The 25,920-nt window shown below is 56.4% G+C and overlaps 1 protein-coding gene across 1 annotated transcript in view; it reads right to left on the reverse strand.

Moving 5' to 3' along the window:
* AGAP3 (ArfGAP with GTPase domain, ankyrin repeat and PH domain 3) overlaps window positions 1–25,920 on the reverse strand; it is a 77,052-nt gene that overhangs the window by 8,819 nt on the left and 42,313 nt on the right. The window contains 2 exon segments of the mRNA XM_033080647.2: window positions 5,474–5,635; window positions 10,172–10,345. Of these exon segments, the coding sequence (XP_032936538.1) occupies window positions 5,474–5,635; window positions 10,172–10,345 (336 nt within the window).

Raw genomic sequence — 25,920 nt, forward strand, 5'->3', positions numbered from 1 at the left:
GGCTGCCAGGCCTGTGAGGAGGGTCCTGGAGCAGGGCAGCCAGCAGCCCCTGGCCTCGGGATGCTTGTTTGCAAGCTGCGACTGTACCATATCATTATGAGGTGTTTGGGATATCAACAAATTAGCAGGCGTCTGGGAAGAGAAGGATGCAGCACCATTCGTAAATGTCAGCTCGCTACCTCCTCATTTTGCAGATCATTAAACCCAATATTCCCAACCTGTATTAGTGCGACGGGGACAGGCCCCTCCGCGGGGACAGCCGCAGGAGAGCGCAGCAGGAGCAGCTGATGGAGACCCCCAGTGCCCCCGGCTGGGCTGGCACCACCGGGGCGGCCGGGGGGCTCGAGCGTGGGTGGGCACACAGAGGGGTCCCAAGGGTGTGTGGTGTGTGTGGGGAAGGACACGGCGTGACAAGAGGAGCAGGTGCTCCCAGGGGACACCACAGGTGCACAGGGGCAGGCAGGGGGTCACCAGGGCTTGAAGAGTGTCATTGTCATTTTTGTGCCTGTGGCAGGGAGGGTGAATGTGGGGTGCACAGCAGGGGCCGGGGAGGGGGCAGAAGGGCTGGGGGTGTGCAGGCAGCAGGGAGGAGGGCACGGGCAGGGCGAGCTTCACGGTGTGAGCAGAGGCTTGTGGAGGGCAGGGGTGCACACGAGGGTCTCCCAGAGGGGTAACACGGAGCTGTGCAAGGTCCCCCAGGCTGCACAGGCTGCAGGGGTGGGAGCTGATGGGGACCAGCTGAAGCACGGAGATGCCCAGCACAGGCTGCTCCCTCCCGCAGGACGGAGCAGGGAGCCGCAGGGTCCATAATGAGCTGCGGTGACTTGTTAGCTCTGAATTAAGAGGCTCGGTGGAGGCAGCGCGCGGGTGACACAAGCTGCGAGGGGCAGGGGGAGCTGAGCGATAGCAGCTGGAATCCCCAGCAATCTGGTGAGCACGGCTCAGCCTCACACTCCGGCTCGCCACCGTCGGCCTCGACAGCCCCTGACAGTTGGCATTAATCACGCACATCGCCCCAACACAACTCTTTACTGGCCATCAATTTCCTGTGGGTTTTAAAACTAAAAAACAAAGACAAAACCGCGTCGTTTGGCCGCCACTGAGAAGCACATTAAGGGGCTGTCAGCTTCTCGCCATGCACCCTGCATCACTCTTTAAGCACATGAGAAGTTCATTATCCCCGGAGCTCTGGCAGCCATGGGGGACTGGAGCAGGGAGCGTCGCGAAGGTGCTGCTGCCCTCGGCCGGGTCTGAGGCTCTCTGGCCCTCCTGGCAGCTTCAGCAGGGCGCAGGGTCCGGGCCAAGAGCAGCGTGGCTGCAGGGGGGCTGTGGGAGCTCCATGGCAGGACGGGCACTCCTGGCCACAGAGCTCTGCTGGGTCTGACGAGAGCACACTCTCCCGATGGTCCTTGCAGGATGACACTGCACCTACCCATGGCGATGAGCATCCTCGTCCCCTGACAGCCTGACACGCGTTTCCAGCCTGTGGGTGCTCCCTGACAGCCCGAGCTGCACTCCCCAGCTCGGTGACATCTCCGGCAGCCCAATCCCACGCCTGCCATAGTTTGCGGATGCTCCCTGGCAGCCTGACACGGAGCTCTCTTTAACATGAGCCCATGTAAAAAAGCAACAGCTCGTTTGATTTATGATACTTCAGAACAACTAAGATTCAATTGCTCTGCACGTCCCCAGCTCTGATTACCTCCTAAATGAGATAAACTGATGGCAATTTATCCCCAGACCTCACCAACTTTCCCAGGATGCTAACCTGAGCTGCTCGTGCCTAGCTCACGGGTGTGGGGCGGGTGCAGGCAGGTGCAGGCAGCCTGAGCACAGCCCCAACCTGCTCCCTCACATACCCCAGGGCTGCTCCTTCCCACGGGGATGCTGGGACAGAGGCTGAGCCTGACGCCCTGCCTGGCCCCATGCAGCTCTTGGTGGGTGGGAAGTTTTGGGGGGTGTCCCTCCACAGTGCTCCCCACACCAACACGAGCTAACAGACAGCATGGCTCCTCACTGGGCTGTCCCCACGCTCCTGCCAGGACAGTGAGCCCTCCAGAGAGGGGTGAGCACCACCAGGGGACAGCAGCTCTGCCACAGGGCCCAGCAGCCCCACTCCTGGTGCAGCAATTCCACACTTTCACCATGTTGGTTGGTTTCACACTTTGCAGAAGCAAAAAACTCAGATTACCCTGCTCTGAAAAAAACTGCCATAACTGTTCAAAAGCAGCTAAAAAAGATTCAAAGGGGTGTCAGTCATACTTACAGGCACCAGTCCATGACACAAACCATCGGCCATGCCCAGGGTGTGGGGCAATGCTCACCCAGGATTCACAGCTGGACCATTCAGACACTGGGACAGGATCTCAAGCAGAGGCTCAGCACCTCCTTGTACTTGTTTCCAGTCTCTGCTTGTCACGCAGGACAGTGACCCATCACGGGTGGCACCTGAACACCAGTCCCAGTCACTCGCCCCTCTGCCTCTGCCCTGGCCTGCTGGTCCTGCTGATGAGCTGCTGCAGTGCCCAGAGCTGCACCAGGTCTTGGAGCAGTCCCAGAGCTCAGAGAGACCAACCAAGCCCCTCACAAAGGGACCACGGGCAGGAGCCAGGCACATGGCAGGTGGGGGTGAAAAGGAGGTGTGACCCAGCTCCATAATTCATACCGAGAACAGGAATGCACATGGTCCTCTCTCAACCAGGATGCCCCCTCACATGAAAACGGGGAACACAGCCCATTGCTGCTGCAACTGGCTAGAACCAAGCTGGGAAGCTCTGAGTGCAGCAACAGCGGCCACTCCCATGGACTCAGAGCACGGTCCTGCTGGCAGCAGACGCTGCCCACAGCAGCACAACATCCTGTTGATGCAGGGTAAGCTGGAGCACGACAGAACTGACCCAGCCCCTGGAATTCCAGTTTTGCAATTAGATCTATTTTCTAACATACTAGATTCTTTTAAAAAATAAATGCAAGTTCAGTTTGTCAACAGCTGACCAAAAGCCAGAAATCCAGCATGCAGCAGCCCCCAGCAGCACTGGGAGCAGCTGGTTCCATCAGCTCTGCCCAACTGAGCCAGCACATGTTGCACACATTGACCCACTGAAAAATGACACAGGGGCTTGGAAAGTCTGGATTCACACTGGGGACGTCAATGATGGGCTGCCTGTGTGCCCTGGGTGCCCCCTGTGCTGTGCTGTGCTCTCCTCACCCCTCACAAGGTGCCTGCACCGCTCCTGCCCGCTGCAGCACTGCAGCACTGCAGCAGCTCAGCCTCCTGCTGACCTCTGCTGCCATGCACCTTGGCACCAGCAGCACTGCACGTCACACAGGGGGCTCCTCCTGCTGCAGCACCGGTGCCAGAGGCTCTGTGCAAGGTCTGTGTGCAAGGTCTGTGCAGTGACAGACGTTTGGTAGCTGACACTTTGCTGGGAAATGAAGTTCTGTGTGGATAAATGCCAAGGAATGCACATTGTAGGAAAAAGCTACACTGCTACAGCACCTGATAGGGCTTTAAATTAGCTGTATCAACCTGAGACAGGGCCTGGGTAACACTTCAGGTAACACAGACCTCTGCCTTGCTCACCACCATGGCCAAGGACCAGCGCAGGAAACAACAAAAATACTCAGAGCCCTGATGCTCACCACATCCCTCCACTCCAGCCCCTCACCCTCCAGGGATGCTGCCAAACCAGGAGGGACAGAAAGAGCGAGTCTGAGAAAACATCCCTATGAAATGATGGGAAAACTGGGATTGCTCCAAGACTCCTGTCCTGGGCACGTAAGGAGAAGGGTGACAGCCTCCAGCCTGTGCATCTGGGAGCAGAGGTCTGGGAATTCTGCCAAGCACACATGTGTTGTTGAAAAGGAACTAATCAAATTTTAAGACTTCAAGCAGTGGTTAGTCCGTGCTACTGCTTCATAAAAGTGTTCCCACATTCAATTACCTTTTCTACTATGAAATTCCATTACATTCTGTGTACTGTGAGGTCCCAGCATCTGCAGCTCTCACACCCTGTCAGCTGCACTGAGCAGCCACAGGACCAGACCTCCTCTGCAAGCACTGACACATCAGTCCTGTGCTTCTTCGTCGTTGTTGTGGTCAGCTGAGAGCCCTCATGTCCACTTGATAAACCAAATCACCACACCGAGGTCAGCTCTGGCACCTCCTTTACAACTCCTCCTTAGCATTTTATTTACAGGACAGGACTTCCTACTTCAGCACATGCTTTCTCAGTCTTACATATGGGGGTGCAAAATCATCCCCTCCTTCACTATCCCACTATTCACACAAAGAATGAGCCTCTCCTTTTGCCAAGCACTGGGCTGAGAACTGCAAACCAGTTTGGGAAGGGCAGCAATGGGTCTGAGGAGGCAACATACACAGAGGGCTAAGAACAAAGTGCTACTCATGGCACACCAGTCTGACAGACTCAAACCATGCTCAAGGTTCCTCAGCCAATCACCCCAGAGGAGAAGCCTGTCTTAGACCTGGTGCATTTCAGATGCAGACAACTATAACAGCAAAAAAGGAACAGCAGAGCTGCCCAACTCTGCACATCATCAAAGCAGTGATTCCAAGAACAAGAACTTGAGCTGTTCTGCTATGGGACACCTGGGCTGCTGCACTGCAGGCAGATGTGATTTGGAGCAAGGTGCCAGGACAGCTGAAGCACCTTCAGGTACAGACTAATATTTACTGGCTTGTTTTGCAGCAACTGTTATCTTCAAACACTTGTACTGAACCCTCCTCCCCGCTGAATTACATCTTTGCTTTGGTTTACCACAGAAGCTTATTGAGTGCTGTGGGACAGAATGACCAAGAATAAGGTCAAATCTCACTTTTCCAGCAGCTAACCACGGACACAGGCTTTGGAGAACATGGCTGCCAGGCTCATCTCCACCTGGACAAATCTGGTGTCTTTTCCCAGCAAAATGGTTCCCATGCCTTGCAGCCCCCTGCCAGGCTTTGGATCCCTCTTCAGCAACCATACACACCATAACTTCTCAACACAAAACCCATCAGTACTCTGAGCACTGGGAAAGCAATGCACATGCCTCCAGCTGGTCCCCTGAAGCAGACAAGCTTTTCCAGAAGACCCTTGGCTTGAGACAGGTGCCCAGCACAGATCTTTAAATTATGAAAGTTTGGCCAATTTACAAGCCAATGGAAATAGGTCCTTGTGGTGGAAAACGTCTGAGAGCACCCCTTAACCTGTGCTCTCAGGTCTGCTACTACAGTTAGCAAGTTTAATTACCAGTAACTGTCTGTGACGGTGGCTCTGCATGGCACGTGGGAAATGGAGGGAAAGGCAGATCAGAGGCTGGCTGCTCCTTCCTGCCCCAGCCCAAGCTGCTCTGAGCCCCAGGTCACCACAGAGCCCCTCATGAGAAGCACTCCAAGCCCCAGTGACCCAGAGAGCACTGCAGGACCCTTCTGAGCCAGCCAAGCTTCCCCCAGGCAGACCCTTCCTACCTTCTGCTGCCGTGCTGGGGCCATCGAGCCGAGTTGTCCCTGTGCTCTTTTTCCTGCGATGCTTTTTCCTGTTGGCATGTGGTGACGGAGGTGGCTCCAGCTTTGGGCTGGCAGCACTGGAAATGTTTGGGCTGGAGCTGAGTGAGTCGGCAGTACCGTTAGCTGGGGACAAAAAAAAGGCAAGTCATGCACAGCAGGACAGTGACAGTCTCCTCTTTCCAGGATACCCAAGTGCTCTGGAGCCAGCCCCGGTACTTGGGGCTGGCCTGACCCACACAGCCCCATGAGACAGGGCAGGACCTGCCCAGCTCCATGGCACAGCCTCTCCAGCTCAGGCTGGACCCGCTGTGCACTGGGATCCAGGCAGGAGGATCCCACAGGGACACACAGCAGCACCTCTGGGGCAGCCCCACGGCCCGCCCCAAACACAAGCTCCCGGTGAAGCAGGGCTGGACGAGCGTTTTGGGGAGGGACAGGCCCAGAAGGTGCTCTTGGCCTCTCTGGGGCAGATGCTGGCACCAGGACCTGCAGGGGCTCTGCAGAAGCGCTGCCCTCGCAGCCCTGCTCTGCCAGACGAGGTGACTGGGCTTGCCACACTCAGGAACCTGAGCATGATGGGCTCAATAGGCTTCCGATACGGAGCTGAAGAAGCTGCATCCCCAGCAGCAACGCACCAAATTTATCCTCAATCATACTGTTCCTTACAATTAATAGCAGAATTAGAAACAATCAGGGAGCTGCCTAATTACTGTCAATTAGAGTGCGCTAATCAAGCTCCGATCACACACACACACGCTGCCGCTGCACTCACCATTAAATGTCAAATTTCATTAGAGACCAGCAACAAAATCAAAAGCCTGACATTCAATTTCAGCAGCACACACAGCGCAGGCTTCCAATCAGCATAAAAATGCAGACTCCGGGGAAGGCAACGAGGCGCAGGAGCCCTTGCTGCACTGTTAACCCTCTCCTAAATCCACTCCTGCCTCTCCAGTGTCCACCCACCCCCGGGGCATGGATGGCAGCTCCATGCCCAGGACCTCTGCCCCAGGCAGCTCGCCACCCTCTCTGCCACAGTCCAGTGTCTCCCATCAAGTCCTGACTTCCCATTTCCATGTGCTGTGGCACCTGGAATTAAGAAAGGAATCGCAGCACTGCACAAGGGCAGCAGCTCCAGCAGTGGGATGGCAGGGACCTGACAAGCCTTTCTCCCACCCCAGCCCATCCCCTGCTCCCTTGGTTCATCCTGGCTTGGTCAGACAGGTTTTTGGGGCTTGGTCTGTCATGACAACCACCAGCAGTGGGGTGGAGAGAGGCACAGAGGGGCACAGGCCAGGGGCTGCCCCAGGCAGGGACCGAGGTGCAGCTGGTGTCCCCTCACACAGCTGAGAGAAGCTGCAGCATTGGAGCTCGCCCAACTCTGGTTTCTCCTGCACTGACACACACCAGTAGGGTGTTTCTGCTGCTATTTATCCATGGGGAAATAGCTCACCCTTGACAATTAAGAGAGATAAATCTAATAAAATCAGACTCCAGTTTTCTAAATATAAGTTACTGATCATGCTACAGCACTGTGTTCAGAGCAGGTGTGAAGCACCTTCAGCTCCCAGCCATATGTCACAGGGGACCTGAACTTTCTCATCAGCAGTGCCTCCATCCTCCCCCTGCTGCCCACCTGCTCACCAGGATGCTCCCTGGGCAAACCCCACACCTCTGGCACCCTGCCTCACTCCAGGTCAGCGAGTGGGGTCACGTATTTTTGCACTCCCCCTCCTGTGGCCTGCCATGAGCAGGCAACTCCTGAGGGATCATCACCCACATCCCTGCAGCCAGCACCTGAGCTGGGGACTTGCAGGGCCCCTGTGGGATGCGGACAGGATGGCAATGGGGTGGGGGCAGCACATGGAACACACTCCCTCTGCTTGATCAGACATTGCTCACTCTCTCCTTCCCCAGTAGGACAACTGAACCCCTCACCCAAGGAGTTCAAGAGCTGCATCTCACCAAGGAAACCTTTCACAGGCACACCTGGGACCTCCTGGGCTCTTCTCCAAACCAGTCAGCCTTAGGGGGGACCCTGGAACCCCACAGGTGGGCTGAAGAGCTCCTGCGTAAGGGACAGACCTAGAACGTGCTGGAGCATGTTTATATGACCATATGGAACCATCCCATTGCTCTTCCATGTACTCTCCAGAGTAGACAGCCTGTCCCCAGGAGCTGGGATGCAGCCTACAGCCTTGCTATGTGGCCAAAATCAGCTCTGAGCACAGGAAAATTCCTCACCTGCCCTGCCACACAGAACTGGAAATGCAGCAGAAAGCCTGGCCTCTGCAGAGCCGGGCTCAGGTGTGGTGCAGGACTCAGCTCAGCTCAGCTCCCTGACAGAGGGGTGGCTGTGCTGCTCAGCTCAGCACGCCCTGCCCGTGGGCAGTGCTGCCCACCCCAGAAATGCCCCCTCCCTCACGACACTGGGAATCCACTTCTGGGGCTGTGGGGACACAGAGCAGGGATGCAGCCCTGGGAACTGCCTGGCACCCCCATGGTGTGCTGCAGGGCCTGTGCTGAGTCTGTGGAGCACTAACACAGGGCCTGGGGTCCAGCATGGGGCAGTGGGACCTGTGGGTGGGGGAGCAGCCACCAGCACACAGGACAGCACTGAGCACTGATGGGACATCTCACCCCTCCACGTCACTGGCAGGAGCAGCAGCACAGAATCACAGAATGGTTTGGGTTGGAAGGGACCAATCCCACCACTGCCATGGCAGAGACACCTTCCACTATCCCAGGCTGCATCAAGCCCCATCCAGCCTGGCCTTGAACACTTCCAGGGATGGAGCAGCCACTGCTTCTCTGGCACCCTGTTGCCTCACCACCCTCTCAAAAAAACTCCTCTTCCCTGTATCTAGTCGAAACCCACCCACTTTTAGTTTAAAAACATTATTCCTTTTCCTGCTACAACAGACCATGCACATCAGCTCCCATCTGCATCTTCAGTAACTGTGCACAGAAGAGGCAGAGTGATCCAGGTGCTGTGAGCACGGACAGGAACAGAGGGACAGGGAGCAGAGGGATGGAGAGCAGAAGGACAAGGGGCAGGACAGGGGACAGAGGGATGGGGGCATGGGCTGGCTGGCTCTCCTGTGCCACCCAGGGCAGGGCAGAGCAACACACAGCACGGCTGCAGCAGCCCCCAGCTCTGCAGAGAGGCAGCTGGGAGCAAGGATGAGACCTGCCATGAGCTGGGGCAGGAGGGAACTGGGGCAAGGAGCTGCTGTGCAAAGGGCTAGTGCCACAGAACCCATCTGTGCCAAGGTGTGTGTCCCATGCAGTGCTGCAGGAGGGCACCAGAGCTGCTGTGCATGCCAGGGCTGAGCTCCTGCTGCCCTGCTGTCCCCGTGTCCAGTCCCAGTCACAGTGTGTCCCCCAGGCTGGGCTGCCCCACTGTCCCCGTGTCCAGTCCCGCTCACAGTGTGTCCCCAGGCTGGGCTGTCCCCGTGTCCAGTCCCAGTCACAGTGTGTCCCCGGGCTGGGCTGTCCCCGTGTCCCCATGTCCAGTCCTGCTCACAGTGTGTCCCCAGGCTGGGCTGTCCCCGCTGTCCCCATGTCCAGTCCCACTCACAGTGTGTCCCCAGGCTGGGCTGTCCCCGCTGTCCCCATGTCCAGTCCCACTCACAGTGTGTCCCCAGGCTGGGCTGTCCCCGCTGTCCCCGTGTCCAGTCCTGCTCACAGTGTGTCCCCGGGCTGGGCTGTCCCCGTGTCCCCGTGTCCCCGTGTCCCCGTGTCCAGTCCCAGGCCCAGTCCCAGTGTGTCCCCGGGCTGGGCTGTCCCCGTGTCCCCGTGTCCCAGGCTGGGCTGCCGGCACAGCCCCGCTCAGCGCTGCCCCTTTGCTCCCCTCGCCCGCGCTGCCCCATCAGCAGTAACAGTCTGATTAATTCGCTTCCAGCAGGGAGCTGATGGGGCCAATGATGGAGCCGCTGCATCAGGCGCGCTGAAATTGATAGTTTTTCACAGTTACAAATGAGGAGCCTCCTCAGCTGCAAATGGCGCCCGCACAGTCGGACTCCGGTAATGATCATAAAGAGGCTCCTTTAAACTGCGAAAGCCCCTGGGAGCGGGCGGGGGGGCGGCTGCCGCGCTAATGAGAACTACAAGGGGCGAGCAGGCATGGAAATGGCTCCTCCACTCTTGATGTGCATTTAACTGCTTTTTTAGTGCGGCGGCAGAGCCAGGAACGAAGGAGTGATGAATGCAGCACAAAAGCATTTATTTTCCAATTCGGCAAAGTGGCTACGTTGGGAAATGTATGAATTATTTTAATTCACTCAACTGTCCTGAAACATCACTGAGAGCGAGGGAGCGTGGGGGGAGGGGGCGGGCCGTGCTCAGTGTGTGCTCCAGAGACAGGAATCACTCCTATTCCTCCAACTGCCCCGAAATCTGGGAGATGGGGCTGCCAGCAAGGTGCAGGGGTGGGGGAAAGCAGCGGTACCCCAGCACGGAGAGCTCAGAGTAAGGTCAGAGCAGAGGGCTCGGAGCCATCCTGCTGCAGAGCAGTGTCCCTTGGCTGGAGCTTCCCCATGTCCTTCTTCCCTGGCTGGACACTGCCACTGACCCTCACCACGGGACAGCCCCAGCGAGGCGCAGGGGCTGTGTGTGACACTCACGAGGCTGAGGGGAGAACTCACAAGGGCTACTCACAGGGGTTGGGGCAGCTGCTGGGGATTGCCACAGCCTCGTTCCACTGGTCTGCGCTGGACACGGAGTAGGAGCGCTGGTGCATCCCGTCCGGCTTGGAGCTGAAGCCCACCAGGTTGATGCCACTGATGGAGCGCTCCGAGTGCAGGGAGGTGCTGCTGGTCGAGTGGGGAGCACCTGCAGGAGACACCAACAGAGCACGGGCTGATTTCTGCCTGGAAGCACCGTGGGAGAAGGCAAAGCTGCCCCGTGCCTGCTGTCACACTCCTCGCATGGCTCCACACCAGCACGGGCTCTCTCTGGCTGCCCTCTCCCAAAGGCTGCTGAGGCATCACCCCAAAGGTGCTGGCAGAGGAGTCCAGGACACCCCACTTCCCAGAGGGACCCCCAGCTTAGTGGGCTGGAGTGCAGCACCCCGGGATCACAGCTGGGGACTCTGGCACACAGCTTCCGCACAGCCAGTCCACGGTCATGATCCTTGCTACAGCCTCTGGCACCTGGGCAAACCCAAACCCACCCCACAGTCAGCACACCCACTGTCATCTCTCACCTTCCACTTTCCCTAGCAGGAAATCCATCCATGCTGGGGGCACTGGGAGAGAGTGTGAAATCACATGGAAGTTCCTTTTCCCACTAGCTCAAAACTGCTGTGGCTGAGCCCAGGAACCTGAACCCCCAAGAGAGGAATGTTTTTGGGACTAGAGCCTGTCACAGAGGACAAGATCACTCAGTGATGCAAAATGGGCCAAGGGTTTCTGGATTATAGGAACACCCAAAATGTCCAGAATAGCAGACTGGTTCTGACAGGGAGCACACACCCTCCGTTCAGTCTGCAGGCGCTCTGCCACAGAGGAGGGATCTCATTGCACCTGCCCGCCTCCAGCCCTCTGCCACGCTCCCCTCAGGCCATTCTGCTCCAGCCACTGCAGAGCAAGAGCTCTGGGAGCTCGGGGGTGAGAGCAGGGGCCCTGTCCCTACTCCAAAGCCACATCTCCTGCTTCCGTGCCTGGAGGCACAGACACTGAGCTGGGACTCTCACTGCAGCCACCTGGCCATGGCCCAGGGCAGGGCCACACAACAGCTCCAGATGCTGCACACCCACAGCCCCAGCCCTGCAGTCATGATGAAGCTGGGCTGTGAGGAATCGAGCCTTCAGTCTGCTGGGACTGTACAAGTGGGAGCAAATGAACATCTGTGGAAGCAGGTCCTCAGTGGGAGCTGCTGCACCCAGGACAGCTCACCTGTGTGAAACCAGACTCACTTGGCTCCCATGGATCTCAGCACGGCTGAGGTGGAAGGGAGCTCTGGCATCATCCTGCAGAGCCCAACTCAAGCAGGGCCCCAGAGCCAGTGGCCCTGGACTGTTTCTGATGAGTCTGGAGTATCTCTAAGGAGGGAGATGGGATATCCTCCCTGGGCAACCTATCCCTGTCTGTACCCCCCTCTACAAAGAGCAGAGCCCCACAAAACCCCTTGTGAAGCTCCAGAGTTCATATGTAAGTGTTTGTTTCTGTCCCTGCTGTTTCCATGAAAACCCAAGGGATGCTATCCGGACGTGCCCAAGCACAGCCACGGCTGCTGAGTGCCTGACAGGGACAGCTCAAGACCCAAATACCCCCTCCAAAGGCAAGTGCTGAAAGGAGGGGTGACGTGGCCACCAGCCCTACAGCAGGCATGCCTGGCACCTGCCATCACCACCACCACCACCACCATCATCATCATCATCATCATCATCATCATCCTCCCCACCACTCCCCATCACCAGCATGGCAGGTCCCTCCCACCCTCCTCTTCCCTGCTCTAATCCTGCACCAAAATGTGCTGTGCAGGGATCCCCTGCGAGCCTGGCCTGCAGGTCCTGCCTGCCAGCACTGCCCACGGAGAGCCCTGCAGCCCGAGCTGCCAGGACCCTGCACCCCGAACTGCCCCGCAGCCCGAACTGCTCCCCACCCCAAACTGCCCCGCACCCCGAACTGCCCCGCACTCCAAACTGCCCTGCACCCCGAACTGCCCCGCAGCCCGAACTGCCCTGCACCCCTGAACTGCCCCGTACCCCAAACTGCCCCGCTCCCCAAACTGCCCCGTACCCCAAACTGCCCCGCACCCCAAACTGCCCCGCACCCTGAACTGCCCCGCAGCCCAAACTGCCCTGCTCCCCTGAACTGCCCCGCACTCCAAACTGCCCCGCTCTCCAAACTGCCCCGCACCCCGAACTGCCCTGCAGCCCAAACTGCCCCACAACCCAAACTGCCCTGCAGCCCAAACTGCCCCACAACCCAAACTGCCCTGCAGCCCGAACTGCCCCGCACCCCAAACTGCCCCGCTCTCCAAACTGCCCCGCACCCCAAACTGCCCTGCAGCCCGAGCTGCCAGGACCCTGCACCCTGAACTGCCCCGCTCCCCGAACTGCCCTGCACCCCGAGCTGCCAGGACCCTGCACCCCAAACTGCCCCGCACCCCAAACTGCCCCGCACCCCAAACTGCCCTGCTCCCCAAACTGCCCCGCACCCCAAACTGCCCTGCTCCCCAAACTGCCCTGCAGCCCGAGCTGCCAGGACCCTGCACCCCGAACTGCCCTGCTCCCACGACCCGGAGCCCAGGCTGCCAGGACCTTCCTTGCAGAGCCCCACCACATCTCCTGCCTCCAGCCTGGCTGCTGCATGTTCCCCCTCCCTCCCCTTGTTCAGCGCCACAGAAACACGTGTAAAACCATGACACTGACTTTGCCTCTAATTAGCCCTTAATTTACAAGACACACTCGGAAGGGTAATTAGCTGGCGCTCCGCTCCTGACTGCTGCATCCATCTCCTCTCTGCCTCCTCGTGGGAGGGAGCCTGCTGCTGCTGAAGCAGGGACAGCGCTGCTCTCCTGGGACTGGGATGGGCTTGGTCCTGGGAATGGAGCTGCTGGGCTGGGCTGGGCTGGGCTGGGCTGGGCTGGGCTGGGCTGGGCTGGGCTGGGATGGGATGGGATGGGATGGGTTGGGATGGGCTGGGATGGGCTGGGATGGGAATGGGATGGAATGGGATGGGATGGGATGGAATGGGATGGGCTGGGCTGGGCTGGGCTGGGATGGGATGGGCTGGGATGGGAATGGGATGGGATGGGATGGGATGGGCTGGGCTGGGCTGGGCTGGGCTGGGATGCACCAAGCCCCAGGTGCCCCCAGTCCTGGTTACGGCCACAGTCACGGAGCAGAGGAAGGTGAAGAAGGGAGAGCAGAAACAGAGGGACTGGGAGAAGCTCCTCCTGCAGAGGGGAAAGTCCTGCAGGGCCCTAGAGAGGGCAGATCTGACTCCTGCACACCCACCTGGGCCCACCAGAACATGCCCCTTCATTACACTTCTGAGGAGCAGCACAGGCTGCCACAAATGCCAGTGTTTCATTTTGAAAGAAGGAACAGCTTCCATCAGCTCCCTGCACCTTGCTCCAGCTGCCAGGAGCCACCCAGCTGTGGAGGAACCCCTCACAGCCCAGCCACTTGCTCACAGACTTCGTGTTGTGCAGCTCCAGCTTCTCTGAGGGAGCTGCTGGGTGGTCCCAGTAAGGCCAGAGCTCTCAGGAATTGCATCCCTTTGGAAGTGACACCCTGGCAGCTGCTGGACATGTTCCCTGTAAATGCCACCTGCAGGAACTGAACCCCCAAACTGCTGACAGCTCCCCAAGTCCCTCTCCCAGTCACTGTCTCCTAAACCCCCAAAAAGAGACTCACATGGCTCCGTGATGCCTTTTCAGTACAGCCCAACTGATGATGTGGCACTGGATGGAAAACTACCTAAAACCAGAATGGCCCTTTCCCAGGCACGACATGTGGCAGCCCAGATGTTTCAGTGAAACACCTGGAAGAGAGCAAACTGGGAATTCTTCATTAAGGTGTGGCTGCTCAGGGTACAGGATAAAGGGGAGTCAGCCAACAGGGCACCACCAGTTGGGAAGGAGATAATCTGCAGACAATTGAGGATTTTTTTTAGGATTTAGCAAAATAAAACACAGGGTCTGGTGAAATTTCCTGGTGACATTAGCTGCTGCTATCAGGCCCTTACAGCGTGGAGGAAACCAACTCTGGCACAGGAATGGGCTGTGCTAAATTTCAAAGAGGCACCAGCTGGAGAGCACTTTTGGGATCCCCCTGGGTTTATGGCCAAGTACAGGACAGGTCCTTCCTCTGGAGCACCAGGCCCTGCTCCCTGTCAGTGTGTGGCTCAAGGGGTGATGGAGGTGCTCCAGGATGGGTGAGGACACCCTGGCATGGAGCAAACCCTGCTTTCTCTGGTATTGCAGAGCCAAGAGCACAGTGCAAATTAATGCTATTGACTGACTGCCAAATGGTGCCCCAAGGACTCATCAGTCACTCTGCCCCTCAACCACTTGTTGCCAACACATTTATTCCAAATAAAAACCAGGATTATTGTGAATCACCTTAGAGTACTAGCTCCCCAGAGCCTGGCTGGAGCCTGCAGCTGAACACGGCTCAAAGCCTCCCAAAAAAAGCTATGGCTGCTCAGGACCCTGAGCTGGACTGGAACACAGCTCCAGCTAGTGGGAAACCTCCACTCCAAGGAACCAACCCGTTCTTGAAGGGAGGTGAGAGCCAAGGAGCCTGGTAGAGCTGCCTGCCTGTGAAAACCCTGCTGGGGAGGACACAACCCACCTCCCATGTCAGGAAGGTGGTGATCCTGGCAGCCCCTGTGGCTGCTGTTCCCAGAGCCCCCTGTGCCCCAGAGCCAGTCCAGAGCCAGGAGTCTCTGTCAGGTTGGGTTTCTAAATGAAGCACTGCACGCTGTTACCTGGATGTTTCCTTCTGAACAACTTCCATGAGTCCAAAACGCACGGGCTGGCTCTGACCAAGCAGCAGCCCCAGGACGCAGACGTGCCATGCCACAGACACAACCTCTGCGCTCTCCTTGGGAGCTGGCTACCATGCAGAGCACCCATCAGCTCCCAGGCATGGTGGGGCACATTCTGGGCTGACAGACAGACAGACAGACAGACAGACTGGTGTTGTTCCCAGCTCTGCTGACAGTGCAGAATCACCGATCCCACCTGTGGGTGACCGAGGTTTCCAGCCCAGCTCCGCAGCAGGGCCATCAGGATGTGCCAGCTTGCACACAGCAGGAGCCATCGCCTTGCACTGGGCCTCACAGATGCTCTGACACAGGGAATCTCCTCTCTCAGTGCTGCCCTTGCAGAGCATGGTTTTGGACATGCATGTGCTAAGTAACTCAGTGACACTCCAGCTCATACTAAAGCTGACTTGTGGGGGGTATGAACCATCAGGACAAAAAAATCTGCAATGTGCCAGTGTCTCTGGGACAACTGAGGGCTGGGCTGGCCGTGGCAGCAGGACAGGGAGTGCTGGCCATGACATTTCCCATTCCCCAGCCAAAGCTCCAGGGCACAGAGGATGAGCCAATGCTTCTCCAGCCAGCACACCAGCTCATCTCTGGTTTAGTGACCAACCCTTGTACAGCCTTACAGGGCCCAACAGCCTGGAGAACCTGGGAGTGGGCACCTCAGTGATGCTACCCCCCAAAATCCTGCACCCAGAGCACTCTGCCAGCCTGGGAACTGTGGGGGCAGCTGCAGCCAGCCCGTCTGCCCCCAGCCTGAGCTCTGCCTGCACCCACACAGAGCCCAGTGCCAGCCCAGGCCCCCCACACCCACCCACGGAGCAGCCCCATGGCCAGGGAGGGGCAGCTCTGCAAGGAAGAGGCAGATTCGTGGCAGAGCAGGGGCAGACCTGGGGGCAGGGAGTGGCCAAAGGAGCCCCCAGACTGCCCAAGCTCTGCTGCACAGCACAGTCAGCTCTGCCCCTCTGCCACTCCTGCCTGAACAGTGATGGATCTGCCAGAATGTCTGATCCTGACTTGAACATTGCCCGTGCCAGAGAGATCACAGTGATGCTGGATAAGTGGTTCCAGTGGTTAATTGTCTTCACTGCTGAAATCTGGGCCTTATTTCTGCCCTGAGTTGTCTTCCTTCTGCCACTGTCACTGGATCCTGGTACATTTTATCTGAGAAAGAGCTCTCTCACCAAATTTCTCCTCCTACACAGGTATTTACAGATGGAGTTAAAATTACCTCTTAACCTTTTCTCCAATAAGCTAAATGTACTGAGCTTGTAGAATCTTCCTACAAGGTGAATCTGAGAGCAGTTCCTGGCTTTTTAAAGCCTTTCCTGTCCATCACTTTTTGTCTCATCCTGTGGACACACAGGTCCATTAACCTATGGAAGTCCTCTCCACCCCAAAACTGACTGTTACCATCCACATATGAAAAAGACCTTGACCACATCTTCTACAATTCCTGAATTAAATAATTCAGCCTTGCTGATTCCAACATGTCCACATGTCCTACCTGCTGTTTAATTTGCTGCCTAATTACAGCTGGAATATGAAGAATTCATCATTCTGTGCTGAGATACATCATCTGCCTCTTCCCAAACACCAATACAAGTGTTCACTGAACACTGCTTTTTTTCCTTATTAACCATTCTATTATTCCCATACAGTAATGAAAGAATGCTGGGGTTAGGATTCATTAGTTCCTAATAAACTTGAAAAAAACCCTTTCACTGTCTGTAACTCCACTGGGTCCTGTTCTGCATCCCCTCATGCAGCCACAGCAGTGCAGGCTCCTGTGCCAGACAAGGTGGGAAGTGAGCTCCTGGTGCTGGACCCATCAGTGTTATCTGTACAACATTTGTATGTTATGTGGAAACTCCACGGAACATGTAATAGCTGAGGGTCAGAGACGTGGTGAGGCACATGAGCAGGGACTGTTCTCACGACAACTGCCACAGCTGAAGCTGACACCTCAGCAGCTGCTCATCCAGCACTGGGCAAAAATGAGTCTGGTGGTGAAGATCACACTGCACACCCACACCAGGCTGTGGAGACCCAGACAGAGCACCAGGGAGGACACGGACACGGGAGCTGCCCTGGGCTCAGCACCTGGAGCAGGAACTGAGACACAGGAGTTGAGTTCCTGCCAAGTAAAGCAGCTGTGAGAGTGATGAGAGAGGTTTTCCTCTGGGAGAACAGAGGTGAAGTGACAGACTTGTGCAGATGTCCCCAAATTGGGAAGCTCTTCGTGGGGTGGGCAGCGCTGGTGTCCCTGACAGCCGGGACACCCCTGTGCCCACAGAGCAGGAGCTGGGGCTTCTCCCCAGCAGTTGTGCTGTGCTGGTGCTCTCCCTTCATCAGCTGCTGAATTCCTCATCACCATCATCTGTCAAATGTTGTTTCAGCCCCTCCCCAGGCCCGGTGGGCACGGAGCGATCCGGGCAGCGAGGCTCCCCCGAGAGCCCAGAGCACACGGTGCCACAGCCCTTTGTGTGGCTGCAGCCACAGCGAGCTGGGAACACAAGGAGCTGGAACACTTCCCACGAAGGCAGGAGGGTCACTTTGAAGGCTGCTCACAATTAATCACTGCTGGTGGATGTTGGGCCGGGAGTGCTGGCACGGGAATGGCAGCGGGAGCCTCCAGAGCAGCTCCAGCTGGCTGTGCCAGGCCACACCAGTGCCACCAGCCTCCAACCAGCTGAGCTTCCAACTCCTGCTCAGCACTCACCCATTCCTGTGTCGTGTTGATTTTATCACTTTTCATACACACACAGATACAGCTGCACAAACCACAGCAGCGCCATGCAGCAGCTCCCTCCACTCACTCCTCTCCTTCTCACTGTCGGGGCAGAGAATGAACAGTACACATCTCCTCTCCACCAAGACTGACACATTTTTAAGCAGTAACTTTTTGGTATCCAGTAAAAAATGCTTTAAAAACTCCTAATTACGCTTCACCTTTTTTTCTCAGTTTAAAATCTTTCTCCCAAAAGATCTGGCACGTAATTGCTTCCAGCTTGGTGAAATTGGCTCAGATAAATTTTTGTGTGCATGTGTCTGTGCATGTGTGTGTTTAATACCCTACTTCTGATGTGAATGTTACTCTGCCTGAACAGCAGCACAATACAGCCAAGTGACTTTTACTTAAGGCACTCCTGAATTTAGTTTGGTGACTGGCTGAAGAGGGGGTAACAGTGCTGCTCTCCTTGGGAGTTGTTCTGCTATTGTTGTTTCAAATCAGAATTCAGAAAGTCCACAGAAGCCTTCGTGCAACTTCATAAAGTCCCTCAGTGACTTTACTACATTAATGCCATTTACTCTCCAATACATTACAAAGAATTACCTCAGCAAAGCAAGGTGCTGGGAAGGAGCAGCAGAAGCTGATGCAGGAAGCACGGTCTGTGCTCCAGATCACTCCCCTGGTCTGTCACTGTGAGGAGAGCTGTCACTCAGGGTCCCTGCAGAAACCTGGAATCACAAGCTGCAGGAAATCTGCAAGAAGGGCTGTGTAAAACACAGCCCAGAACAGATCCCTGCGATCCCTGAGGAGGTGGTGGGGTCCTGGGATGGACACTCCTGAAGGCAGCACCAACGTGGATCCCTGTCTGTGTGCACAGAGCAGGAACCTGGGTCTGAGACAGAACTGCAGGAGGGGAGAAGCAGAGTCCAACTTTCTGGGCTTGCTGAGGAGTGTGGACCTGGACCTGCCCTTGCAGAGATCAATGAAGAACAGCCCCCAGCTCCCAAGTGCAAGCAGGAAAGGGCCATCTGGGGACGCAGGAATTGCTGAATTTTCCTACAGAACCCTGGTTTCTAAAGCCATTCACCCATACAAGGCTTTATCCAGCCCTGCCTGCTTGGTGTGCAGCAGCACAATCTCCTGGGGCGCACAAATCCAAGGGGATGGAGCAAGCCCTGCTCTGTTTGGAGAATAGGATGGCTCTGCCCCTTGCCTGCTAGTGAGGAGCTTTTCCACATTCCTCTGGGACCCCTCCCAGTCCAGCAGCAGAGTGCAGACCCCAGGCAAAGGCCCTGGGGTGGCACGGGCAGCTCCAGACAGACTCACCCCTGGAGCTGCTGCCTGGGGTCAGTGATGAGCTGGGGCTGTGTGGCAGCAAAGAGCAGGACTTTGTGCCCTCCTGGCCCCTCTCCCTCCTGAGCACAAGCCTGGTTTGCTGGAGAAGGCTCTCAGTCCACCTTGGAGAACACTGGCCATCCCTCCAGCCCAGCCCTCCCTGGCAGCACCAGGCAGGTTATTTACACTGAGATTTTAACAGGTGGCCACTAATTACACCCTTGTAGCTTTTCCAGGTGCCCCATGCAAGGCACCTGAGCCAGATGCTCCAGAATTCAGAATGCTGAAATGCCTAGCCCCCAGGCCTGGCTATCTGCCCCATGGCCACCTGGGGCTCCCCTGGACAACTGGGCCAGCCCTGGGCAGGCTCTGATCACCAAGGCACTCTGCTGCCTTGTGCTTCCCTCTCCCTGCTCCTCTCCTTCCTCTCTCCAAGGCCCTCTCCCTGCTCAGCCCTGCACTGCACGGCTCCTTAGTGATCTGGTAAGGAATAAGTATATCAACTCCCAGTAATTATCTCTAATTAGGGTTAGTGATTACACTGTTGGGTTGGAGAAAATCAATCTCTGCTTTTCCACTGGGGAGGGCAGGTGGAGCTGGGCTGTGGAGGGAGAAGCACCAGCAGCTCCCTCCGTGCTCTGATGCCCTGCCTGAACCCCTCCCTACCTGCACGACTCTGGAGCTGCCTGTTCCAAGAGCAGGAGCCATCCTCGGCCAGCAGAATCTCGGCCCTCCAGCCTTCTGTCCAGCACCAGAACCAGGCACCAAGGATTGCTGCTCCTGTCCTGCCTTGTGTCATCCCACCCGGCTGCATCCTCTTCCCACACAGCCCTGACAATTTCCAGCTTCACTCAATGCAAAACTTTAAACAGCTCAAGCCTCACATTTGGATTCATCTTCCACCTTCAGACATGCAGATAAACATTCATAAGAGGTTACTGTATGACTGTATTAGTGAATGTATAATATTTATAATATACATATGAATTTGCAGTATTTTATACATGATTCATGATTCAAAATATTAATTACAGATAAATTTTAGTAAATCTCTCAGCTTCATCTTCAGACTACAAACAACCCTTTAACACATTATTGGGAAGGGCAGAAGTCCCACATGGAGGAGAGACAGACCCTCATCCTCTTCCTTCCAGCTTGGCATCCCCAGTCAGAGTTACAGAATCCCAAACTGTCTGGGTCAGAAGTGACCTCAAAGATCATCACTTCCAGCCCTGCCCCGGCCCTTGGCTGACCAGCAGTGACTGACATTGGACTTTTACAGGCAGACTCTCAGAAAGCCAAGTGAGTAAGCCAAAACCACAGCTGGAGGGAGGGAGGGCACGTCCTGAACCAGCTGTGCATGGGCACTGCCCCACTCAGGGCCAAGGAGTCCCTCAAGCTGAGGGGGAGGCACTGGGGGCCCCGCTCTGGTTTCACTCTGCTGCCCAGCTCACAGGGTTTTACCACAATAAAGACACAGCCGACAGGATCCTGCCTCCGAGCAGACACTGTGCAAGGGACAGAGCACCACGGCAGATCCCAGGACAACACAACCCAACCAGCTGTCCCTGCAGAGCGTGCAGCACAGGTGTAACCTGGGATGCTGCTGGACACATGCCAGGGCAGGGTGACACGAGCTGCTGCTGGGGGGGGGGGAAGCAAAAGCAACTTTCAGAAGTCAGAGCTGAGCTTTCCCTCCTGAGTGCCCAATTTCCATTCCTCTGTGGCGATTAATGACCCTGCTCTGACCTGAAGAATCTATCGTGCAACCACAACCAGAAGAAAGGTAGGAGATGATCCAGCAGCCTCCTGTCTGCCATGACCTGCACCACCCTGCTCTCACTGCTCTTCTTCCCTCAATGTCATTGTCCCCCATGGCGAGCAGCGGTGTGCCAGGGAAACAGGTTTTCCCTTTTCTTTGTTAATTCTTCCCTCATTACATTTGAAATTCCACAATCAGTGTGCACTGTAATTGTCGAATTTGATGCTAATGATTAATGAATTAAACATGGATCCATCAATTAGTCCTCGGAGAATAATTCTGCATAAAGCAGCGGATAATGTAATTACAGTAACAAAGATAATGAGATGTTAACATCGACGGAGCCCGACGTGACATGATCACAGCAGGCTCAGCAACCCCGGCCTGGGGGAGCCAATCCCTCACTCTGCAGAGGCAGAGCATCGGGGGGCACGGGGCTGGCGGGGGGGCCGTGCCACCGCGGCGCTCCCCGGCTCCGGCACCGCGCTCTGCACCCGCTCCAGGGGCACCGCAGAGCTGCCAGCCCCAGCCCAGCCACGGTCCCCAGCCGCCTGGAGACCCAGCACCATCCCCTGCCATCCCAGCACTGGGAGAGGCTGAGGCCAGCACAGGCTCCCTCCCACCAGCCCGCTCAGCACAGAGCCCCGGGAAGGGCACGCTGCCACACTCTGTGCCCTGACGGCTCCCTGGCCTGTGCTGTGGAGCCAGGAGTTGGTGCCAGTGCACAGAACTCAGCCCAGGGACAGCTGGACCCCTGTCCCCTCAGAGCAAACAGGAGCACCACCCAAGCAGAGCCTCCAGCACCCGCTCTGGAATGCACTCTCCCCGGAGGAGATGCAGGAGTGATGCTGCAGAAGGAACAGGAGGAAGAGCACTCACACTGGCACTGGCCCAACACACGTGTCAGACCTTGCAGACTGCTCCTAGGCTGAAGAGAGCTGACCAGCAGCAGTGCCCACCCAAAGCCATCCAGAGCTCGAGCTCCCAGCCCCAGGCTGAGTGCGACTGGCCCGTCCTGCTCAGCCTCCCTGCTGAGGACATGCTGCTCCAGCACAGGACACTCATGGTTCTCAGCCAGCTGGAGAACCCCCAGGAGCCCCCTGGAGTGGAGCAGAACTTTCCCTTTAAGCCTGCTCCCTTTCCTCTCGTGCTCTGGCTCCCACAGTTTGTTCCCTTCAGTCCCATCTCTGCTGCTGGAAACACCTCCAACACTGCCTGCAACCACAGCCACCTCAGCCCTGCTGCAGCTCCTCCTGCACTCCACCTCCCACCCCACGGCAGGTTTCCTGTGCTCAGCTCTCACATCCCCTGCCCTCAGTGAGCTGTGGGCCCGCTGGTGTGCTGGGTGCACGGCTGAGGTCTGTGCCATGCACGGACCTGCACAGGTACCACGGACCACGGCTCCAGAACCTCCCTGTCCCTGCTCCCCTTCGCTAACACTTTGGAGCAGGTCCCTGCAAACCTCTGGGAAGCAAGAACCCAGGGCTCAGCTGGGCTGAGGCTAGGCTCTTGTGCCACCATCCTTCCTCCCCCACTGAAGTCCCTTTTCATCCCATCTGCACTTTGATACAAGCTGCTCTCCTTCCTCGAGGCAGAAACAAGTGATGCAGCACAGCACAAGGCCAGGTGAACTTGATGAACCAGAGCAAGGATGAACCCGGGGGGCTGTGAGGGAGAGGGCAAGTCACACTCCAGCGGGAAGAGGAGCAGCAGGCATTTGCAGGAGACACCAGACCCAGCAGTGCCACACCTCTGGTGAATACCTGCCTCCAGGCCATGAGCCCTGTGAGCTCTGGCAGGAGATCTACCCATCCAGCACAACCACTGCCATTGGCAGGGACACTTTCTACCAGACCAGGGTGCTCCAAGCCCTGTCCAAACCAGCCATGGACACTTCAGCAGTGGGGCAGCCACAGCTTCTCTGCCCAGCCAGTGCCAGGACCTCACCACCTTCACATGGAAGAACTTCCCAATATCCAGTCTAAGCCTCCCCTCCTTCAGTATAACATCATTCCCCCTTGTCCCATCACTCCAGGCCCTTGTCCAAGCTCCCTCTCCAGCTTTAGGCTCTGGAAGGGCTCTGAGGTCTTCCCTGGAGCCTTCTCTTCTCCAGGTTAACACCTCCAGCTCTCTCAGCCTATCTCTGTAGGAGAGGGCTCCAGCCCTTGGAGCATCTCCAGGCCCTCCTCTGGATAACGGGAACTCATCCATCCCAAGTAAAACCAAGCTTAACTGCAGTAAAGTTGCCTTCCTGAATAGTTTAAATACTGGGACACAATCATGACTGAGCTCAGAGCCCCCACTGGTTTCACAAACACAAATCCCTTCCTCATTCCTGCTGTATTTAGCTTGAAGCTGTCTATACCTGCTTTGGAGTTACTCTGAATCCTCACCAGAGCACTGCATCCACATCTTTCATCCACATACAGGGCACGGTGAGATTTATTTTTCTCTTCTTCTCCCCTCTGTGTCCCTGGTCTTTCCTCATGCCAGGTAAGGACTGTGTGTGCAGTGGACATCAGCCAGCACACTCACTTACCTTTGCAGAGTTCAGGGAACCACAGATGCCTGCTCTGAACTCTGACCACTGGCTTTGCCCAGAGACTCCTGGGGCAAGACAGCAAACCCCTCATGTCTCCAAAGTTTGTGTCCTCTGAAGATTAACTTGTGACTGGCAAAGAACTGCAAACTTTGAAGTGCTTCCTCTACAGTTCCCAAAGTATGTCAGATGGGAGATGCCCAGTGGATCCAGTAACAGTCTCATCCACAGTCCCACAGGTGGCAGAACTGTGGGGTCACTGCTAATTTGAAACCAGGCAGATTTCCCATCAACCCTAAATCCAGCCCTGGTCACTGCACAGGGATAAGAGAGAGAGGGTCTGTGTCCCATCTGTGCACTTTGTGACTGCATCCTCTGCTATTGGGCTTGGAGGCATCAGAGAGAGAAAAGAAAATTCCTCAGGAAAGCCTTTACCGATTGTGTACCAGAAGAAAACCCCTTCTAACACTGCAAACACCTGAGCTGAAACAGGACACACAAGACGTGCTTAAAGCTGCTGTCCTAGTGCTGAGCCCTGTGTGGACACACCCACCCTGGGCAGCCCACAGCACTGCTCTGCTCAAGGGCCCAGGGCAGACAGCCAGCAGGGGATCCCAAAGCCACAGACCCTACTGCATTGTACCAGAGCCCCCACCCTGCACACACAGGCCCAGCAACATCCCCCAGCTGGACTAAAGCACATCTTGTGAACACAAAACTGGGCTCCTTCCACAGGCAGTGCTAAGTCCAACTGCTCTCCAGATAAACTATTCCAACATTCATTTCCCCCTGCTAGGAAACTGCATCTCCTCTGCAGTGTCAACTGCTCTGACTCCATCCCTGTGCACTGCACCTGCTCCAGCTTGTGGCCCACACTGAAGGTCTCATGCCACACTTGCTCCTTGGCTCTGGCAGCAGTGATCAGGAACCCAGGCACACCCCAGCAGTGATCAGTAACCCAGGTACACCCCAACACAGTGATCAGTAACCCAGGTACATCCCAGCAGTGATCAGTAACCCAGGGACATCCCAGCACAGTGATCAGTAACCCAGGTACACCCCAACACAGTGATCAGTAACCCAGGTACACCCCAGCAGTGATCAGTAACCCAGGTACATCCCAGCAGTGATCAGTAACCCAGGTACATCCCAGCAGTGATCAGTAACCCAGGTACACCCCAGCAGTGATCAGTAACCCAGGTACACCCCAGCAGTGATCAGTAACCCAGGTACATCCCAGCAGTGATCAGTAACCCAGGTACATCCCAACCCAGTGATCATAACCCAGGTACATCCCAGCAGTGATCAGTAACCCAGGTACATCATGATCAGTAACCCAGGTACACCCCAACACAGTGATCAGTAACCCAGGTACATCCCAGCAGTGATCAGTAACCCAGGTACACCCCAGCAGTGATCAGTAACCCAGGTACACCCCAGCAGTGATCAGTAACCCAGGTACATCCCAGCAGTGATCAGTAACCCAGGTACATCCCAACCCAGTGATCATAACCCAGGTACATCCCAGCAGTGATCAGTAACCCAGGTACATCCCAACACAGTGATCAGTAACCCAGGTACACCCCAACACAGTGATCAGTAACCCAGGCACACCCCAGCAGTGATCAGTAACCCAGGTACACCCCACCAGTGATCAGTAACCCAGGTACATCCCAGCAGTGATCAGTAACCCAGGTACACCCCAGCAGTGATCAGTAACCCAGGTACACCCCAGCAGTGATCAGTAACCCAGGTACATCCCAACACAGTGATCATAACCCAGGTACATCCCAGCAGTGATCAGTAACCCAGGTACATCCCAACACAGTGATCAGTAACCCAGGTACATCCCAACCCGCTCCTGCAAGCCCAACAGGACTGAGAGGACTGCTGCAAGTTGGATATGGGGTTAAGTGAGCAGTTGGACATCAGCTCCTCTGTGGTTTGAATCCTTCCCCCAGCTCTGATACCTCTGCCAGGTCAGAGCCCAGACAAGGCAGCTCTGCCATGCAGGCAGGGAAGTGTCCCTGCCCAGAATCAAGAACTGTCCCCATGCTGGGGCAAGCTGAGTGTGGGTGGTGGTAGCAGTGAAAGAGCATCAGTGTTCAGTGGAGAGCCAAGGCAAGGAACAGGCAGAGCTGCACAGCCCTGGTCAGAACAGATGGTTTATCCAGAGATGACGTGACAAGAGCAGCAGGTTGGGTTTGGGAGGGCTCATGATGTCCTCCTTGGCACCATGTGAGCAGAGATGTTAGAGGGGTCGTCACCCTCCCAGTCCCACCTCACCAACTCTGGGGCAACTCTCCAATGGGCACACAGAGTGATGATCCCAAACCAGATCCTCACCATTTCTCCAGGGGAAAGTGAGGAGAAAATAGGGTCCCAAAACCAGAAAGAAACAGAAGACAACTTGTCAGGAACCAAGAGCCTTGGGAATTCCTTCGGTTTAGGGAGCAGCAGCTTCCACCACACGTAGCAGGTCACCAGCCTCAACACTCTTGTCAGGGTGAGGAAATTCCCCAAGGGTTCACA

This window comes from Catharus ustulatus, chromosome 1 (assembly GCF_009819885.2).
Source record: "Catharus ustulatus isolate bCatUst1 chromosome 1, bCatUst1.pri.v2, whole genome shotgun sequence".
Taxonomy (NCBI): Eukaryota; Metazoa; Chordata; class Aves; order Passeriformes; family Turdidae; genus Catharus; species Catharus ustulatus.